We start from the raw sequence: 6,349 nt of genomic DNA, 5'->3' as shown, positions 1-6,349 counted from the left end.
CGACCATGGGAAAACTCAGTTCAAAAGGAAATGTTGACATTTCTTTAAAACCCAAGATCCAATTGCAACCCAGCAACCTTTAAAATACATTGGAATCATATTTTCTTAATGAGCAATTTTACAAACATTAAGATTCGTACTGCATGAGCTTGTATGTATCCTGGGAGAATAATCTCCCATATTAAAGTTTGTACATCTGTATCCCTCGGTTATCAGCTGTGTAGATATGTGTTGGTGCATCCCAAAAGGAAAAGTAACTCCCACAAACGCGGATCAAAATCTCGGAGAACCAAAACTGGCTTGTCCAAATACGACACACAGTGTGCCAATAGATATTTTCCATAACTTTGAGATGCGCTCCAAAACGAAGGTATTCAGAAACCATTGGTAAAATTAGCTTATAAACCCCAGCATTACAGAATTTAAGGATCCTGATTGGAGTTAAATGCAGAACAAATTTTGTGAGATAATGATCTCAACAAGATCATAGCCAAGCTAGTAATGCCTCCAAAAGCTTTAAAATATTCAAAAGCTTTCTTCAATAGAGATTTGAACCTCCCTGGAATATTTGCTATAAAAGACAATCATTGCCCTAGAAACAATGGCCTCATCACTAAAGCCAACAGTTGGCATGAACCATCTTGGTTAATCTTTGATCTATTTGTATCCAGGGCAACTATGAAGGTCAACAACCTAGAAAAAAATTACCCAGGGAGTTTGAATGGTGATTTCGCATTGGTTCATTCCTTCAGTTCCGGAATTTCTTCATGGCGCTTGTTTGGTTCGGGTAATACAGATGAATGATCAACTTGTGTTTACATGGTCAACATTCTGCATGTTCGATGGAGATGTCATTGGTTTAATCTGTCCCGAGGTGGTCTCTTTTGATTGCTTTAAGGATCTCGATGATGTGTCGGAAGTCTTCATTGACCTGTCTCATCAAGGAAACAGAAACCGGATGTTTCAAATGAGCCATTTGCTAAAACTTAGGGTTAAGTGTGAAACCCTAAAACTCTGAACCTGAAAACAATGGCTGCTTAGAATTCGTAATGCTTAGGATAAGAGAGGATAACATGCCTTCTTTTACTTGTGTCCTGGTTGGCTGGATGGAGTGGTATCTGTACTGCCACATCAGTTGACTCCTGGCAACAAAGAATACATTAGCATTTACATATTCTTGCTTGGCTGAAGCTTCTATTTAATTTAGAGCACCATGGATATATCCTTTTTTATGAATATGATGATGAAAACCTACAAAACAATGATTTGAAGGAAATGACCAACCAGTAAAGCACTAAGAACATTGGAAAAAGAGGTACCATGATTACATTCATATTTGTTATCACATGAGACCAAAGTTACTACTATCATGTTGACTCACTCCAAGGATCCATGGATGCTGAAGCAGCTCATCAGGCCCTGCTCTTTGATTCTTGTCCCATTGCAAACAGCACTGAAGGAAATGGAGAAAATGAGCATCTTTACACAAGATCACACTTCCCAAATCCTTGGATCCCGGGTAATGTTTCCTTCCTGACGAGTTGGCCAAAATCCTAGGATTGCTGTTGCTATCTGTATTTCATTGAGCACTTAAAGAGCTCAAAAGTGGAAAATACCACATGTAATAATCCATAAAACAGGAATCCAAATGACAAAGAAACTCACCAAAAAACATTTTCTTCCGCATAGCCTGCTCAAGAACACTAGAAGGTGGAATTCCAAGAATCTCCATCATGCAGCCTAGTTGCTCTACTTCATTTTCCCCAGGAAACAATGGATATCCTGCAATAGGCAATAACGTTAAGCTCATTACATTAATAATGCGTTTGACCAAGCCATCATTGGTGTCTGGACATCATTACCTGTATAGAGCTCTGACAGGATGCATCCAAAACTCCAAATATCAATCATGGAGTCATATGGTATGCCTGTCAAATTAAAGCGGATATATCTCTGTTTTTTGGCATGAGAGAGACAATCTTTCTATTCTCTATAAAGGTAAGTTAATTTGTGTTATTCATGCATAGCATACATAGGCCACCATAGGGGAAGTATGCACTATGCACCACACACAAACTCAAAAGCCAAATTTATATTACTGAAGCTCACAATGATGCCTTCCCAAGTCATAGAAACCTATGAGAGCTACAATGTTAGATTGCAAAAATCATATCATGCATCATCACTTGCTAGTTATAACCCACCAATACAAACCATGTCAGGATTGCTTGTTAAATGCACTGAAAAGTGTACATATCAATCAAGTCTCAGGTTTTGAAAACCTTCTCACTTCATTGGCAGATCAGGTAGACCCACGTTTAAAGATGTTTGATAGGAATTATATCCAGAGGCCAAACAAAAGTTTTCACTGGTGCTTCGAAATATTATGAGCACTCATAGACGCCCTTTCTTGAATGGAGACCCAGTGATAAGGTAGAATTCAGCCGATGCAATCAATGTCCGATTGCTGCTGCTTAAAGCTGAAGGAAGCTTTCACTCCAAAGACCAGAGAAGACGACACTTACAATTGTATAAGGTTCCAATAATGGGTGACGAACTTAAATACCAGATGCATGTGTGTTCATTTGCAAAAATACGAAGAGACTTGCTCAAAAATACCTAGTATCACTTCTGGAGAGCGATAAAATCGGCTTTGTATGTAGGTATAAACTGCAGCATAGAGATCCCAGAGCATTAATTAGTTAAATTGAAATCCTTACTCCTAAAGCATTTCTACATGCATAAAAGAAAACAAGTCAGATAAAGATATGCAAAAGACTAGGAAAGAATGAAAAAACAAAATAATTCAATACAAAGATAGGCAAAATATTAGGAAAGAATGAAATGAAATGTGTTAATCCTGTCTCTCCACACATATTCATGCATGTACACATGCACATGACCTCAGAAGACAGTATTTAAAATAGGGTGGTGAAAGAAGAAAACTGTAGCACATAAACATTAATACCAAGAACCTAGAAATTATTTAAAATCCGTTTGAATTCCAGGTTGTACAACATACTTCTTTCATGATCGAAGCAACTCGATCCAAAATCAATCACTTTGATTTTTGACATGGATGGATGTTGTAACAAGACGTTCTCAGGTTTCAAATCACAATGAATAACATGGAGGCTTCGCAAGAATTTAAGTGTTGTTAAGAGTTGCACAGCAAAGCTTTTAATGAGTACCAAGCTTATTCCCCGAAAATTGTTTCTTTTCATGAGCTCATACAAACTGATGTCATGAAGAGAGAATGAAATGCACAAATGACCACGAAAATAAAAGCTCTCATGTATAGTTACAACACTATGGCTAACATCTTCTTCTTCAGCCTGCAAAAACCTTCCACAAACTACTAGATGTCAATACTAATAGATCCAAACGGTTAATGATATTGAAAGATCAGAAAATAAAGATACTTAGATATCAGATTGCAGTAAGTTAGGTGGAAAAAGTCCTTGTCTCTATAATTATAACGTACTATCAATATCATCCATATATAAACCTTCTAAAGAATTTCTCAAATGATGAAATTTATAGAGCTTAAACTTTCAATTTCATGCTAAAAAAAAGAAAGAAAGTGGCATGAAACCTATACCGTGTCTTATCAATTATACTAGCTTGCTAAAATCCTAGAGCCACTTTATTGTTTTCATCAACGTCTCTTTTTGGGATCTTTTAATACTTGGGTAAACAAGGAATAATATTATACATGAGACTATGATTCTGATCATGCATATTTTTAGTGTTCTCTTACGGTATTTAGAGATTCTCCCATTATTGAGCATCGACAAACGTAGACCAGCATTTTCTAAAATGTATATTTTCTAAAACTTGGGAACTGCTTTTGCATGATGTGGTGGTTATATAACCATACTTTTAGTTTATAACAGTTAACTATAAAACGCCACTTGCAAGATTTCAGTGCTGAAGCCTTACTTGGTTGGGCTCCATTCGTTTATGATCAGAAAAAATATAATCTACTAATTTAATCTGATAAAGATGATTGGAGCAAAATCTTACCTTCTTCCTTAGATGATGTAAGATCCTCACTTCAACAAGCGCTTGTTGATGAAACCTTTTCTTATTTCTAATAAGTTTAATTGCTCTGAGAACCTTACACTTGTGATCCCTACATTTGACTACTTGCCCAAAACTCCCCTTTCCCAATATTCCAAGAATTTCAAAGCGATAAGCAATATGATCATGTTCAACAATAGTATAATCACCTCGCTCATCATCAAATCCTGGGACAATGAAAATATAGAGTTGGTTCACTACATTGTGACAGTAACATTTTTAACATATGCAACATAAGGATCACAGATGCTCTCAGGGTATGTTGACTCTGGGCAGATTTAGCTCACCATTTCCATAGGAGGAGTTTCCCATTATGTTAATGATGATAATGAATGAAGAATGTGAAAGTAAATGTTACTGTTTTACCAACCGTAATTACATGGGCCCGGGATATTGCAAGGTTGAAGCTTTCGGCTATTTGTGCCCATAAAATAGATTTCGGAGTATGCCTTGATTTCATTACGCTCATATCCAGTGAGATGATTCCCATACTCCTTTAAAGCTGCTATTAAATTTGAATCAAGAAAAAACTCAGATATTGGCCAAAATACATATCTTATCTACTATGTGCCGCATACTTTTTAGTGTCAGCCCTAAAAACTTACTTTCAGAAGTCATTGAAACACCCGATGAGCTCGAAAGACTAGGGTCCTTCGTTTTCTGCACAGCCATTTGAGCAACACAATTAAGCTGGTTTCTAAGCACATCATTTCCCTTCAGATGCTCAATGTCAAGTTTAAAAGTATTTCTGCTGTGATACCCATTCATAAAATCGAAAAGATTTTCTGCCTGTAGGTGGTCTTTGAGTCAATTGGACTAATCAAGCGTTACAAATAGCATAAGGAAAGTGATATTGAAGTTCAATACCAGAAGCAAATCCCCAACTTAAAATTGTACCTTATGGGAACACTTTTTGTCAGAAATGTGCTTTGAACACAGATATCAGAAATATGAGAAATGCAAGCAGGCCTTCTTGATTTTGTTTTACATATAGCATGCCTTCATAGAATAGTATCCGTAATAAATGGGTGTCTTACTTCACACTTCCCAGAGTGATTTGTCGAGGAGCTTTTCCTATATGAGCCACGATCAGTATAAGCATGATGGGAGATCCCTTCCTCTTCAAACTGCCGAACAGTGATCATACAATTAATGCCACTTTACTTTATCTGAAAACTACATGTAAAATTTTCTTCAAAGACCGTACATTCTGAGTAGGTCGTGACGTTTGAGCATTCTCAGCAAGGCTACCCCCAAATCCTGTGTCACAATCCAAGGACAGTTATCCCAATGCTTATCTGTTAATTATAGATCTTTTGTCAAGAAAATATATGGATCATACTCTTAAAATTGCTAGACTGTTTATTTCAATCCCAATGATCACTGGAGAGACTTTTCTATGTGCATATGTAATGAGTTTAAGATGTAATACAATGCTGAAAGAACTTATAATATAAATATACACATGATTAGCTATAAACCTCTGAGGACAGCCATCCGAGAGTTCCCTAATGGAAGCTTTAACGGGCTGACTTTAGGATTCTTTGTCTGTAGTTTGACAATACTTTCTTCATTGCAGCTGCCATTTCTCTTTGGTTTTTTCTCCATAACTTAGCTTCAGGATCAACCCCTGCAGGAACACCAGGGAGGGCTTAACATTATCTAAACATCCTGGAAAGTAGGTGATTTGCATGGATGCAGTTGAGATAAAAAACAAAAGAGTCAGGCAATCCCAATTATTTTGTTGGTGCTAAAAAAATACAGTGCCATCGACAATAAGAGGGATTAGGAGAGCAGAAGCCTTAAGCGGAAAAGGCAGAAGTGAAGAAAAATCTACAAAACTGGAATACAACTTCAAATGATGCTAATGCTGACAATGTCTGTTAGAGATTTAACATGTTCAAGTTGATTCCAGAGAATTTGTTGCAACCCCATTACGGTTAGATGCAGGTATCATCATCAAATACCATTCATTATCATCATCATCAAATACCATTCATCATCATCATCATCATATAAACAGAGCATGGTACCCAACCCTGATTTGCTATCCCTTGATATTTCTTTCTTTCTTTCTTTCTTTTTCTTCAATTTCGGTTTTTTTGTTTTGTTTCCCTTCTCCTCTTTTTGCTGGAAGGCATTAGCGCCGATAGAGAATAGGCAAAGCCCATGAGAGAGAGAGAGAGAGATGGTACCCGGCGAGATGAGAGGAAGAAGCGAATGTCGAGAATCAACCAAAGCAAAGCTCAATCCCGCGGAGAGACAG

General features: G+C 37.0%; 1 protein-coding gene across 6 annotated transcripts; it reads right to left on the bottom strand.

The window, feature by feature from the left end:
• Nucleotides 1–19: 19 nt before the first annotated feature.
• On the bottom strand, nucleotides 20–6,349 carry LOC147857340 (uncharacterized). Of its 6 annotated transcripts, XM_087328816.1 has the most exons (15): nucleotides 6,279–6,349; nucleotides 5,565–5,713; nucleotides 5,291–5,343; nucleotides 5,121–5,210; nucleotides 4,689–4,743; nucleotides 4,454–4,588; nucleotides 4,027–4,250; nucleotides 3,023–3,335; nucleotides 2,620–2,670; nucleotides 1,863–1,928; nucleotides 1,666–1,782; nucleotides 1,382–1,572; nucleotides 1,213–1,251; nucleotides 1,078–1,142; nucleotides 20–931 (listed from the first exon to the last, which is right to left on the bottom strand). In XM_087328816.1, the coding sequence occupies exons 2-15, from the start codon at nucleotides 5,689–5,691 to the stop codon at nucleotides 805–807; spliced, it is 1,653 nt and encodes a 550-aa protein (XP_087184942.1). In that variant the 5' UTR covers nucleotides 5,692–5,713; nucleotides 6,279–6,349; the 3' UTR covers nucleotides 20–804. The 6 variants fall into 6 exon arrangements, 4 of the variants coding, with proteins under 4 accessions (XP_087184942.1, XP_087184943.1, XP_087184945.1 ...); XM_087328817.1 differs by lacking the exons at nucleotides 1,213–1,251; nucleotides 6,279–6,349 and having other exon boundaries at nucleotides 5,565–5,938; XR_015530646.1 differs by lacking the exons at nucleotides 1,213–1,251; nucleotides 6,279–6,349 and having other exon boundaries at nucleotides 865–931; nucleotides 1,320–1,572; nucleotides 5,565–5,938.

The sequence above is a fragment of the Azolla caroliniana genome, unplaced genomic scaffold (genome assembly GCF_043228905.1).
Source record: "Azolla caroliniana isolate FFs.n. ecotype wild unplaced genomic scaffold, voAzoCaro1.0.p SCAF_12, whole genome shotgun sequence".
Lineage (NCBI taxonomy): Eukaryota > Viridiplantae > Streptophyta > Polypodiopsida > Salviniales > Salviniaceae > Azolla > Azolla caroliniana.
The sequence above is the reverse complement of the archived record's forward strand: the minus strand, read 5'-3'. Positions and strand labels throughout refer to the sequence as shown.

Coding starts and splice junctions, on each gene's coding strand:
- LOC147857340 (XM_087328816.1), bottom strand. CDS start 5,691: ATGGAGAAAAAACCAAAGAGAAATGGCAGCTGCAATGAAGAAAGTATT. Junction 3,336..4,026: donor TACATCATCTAAGGAAGAAG/GTAAGATTTTGC, acceptor AGGTTTTTGCAG/GCTGAAGAAGAAGATGTTAG. Junction 932..1,077: donor CAGGACACAAGTAAAAGAAG/GCATGTTATCCT, acceptor TTGATGAGACAG/GTCAATGAAGACTTCCGACA.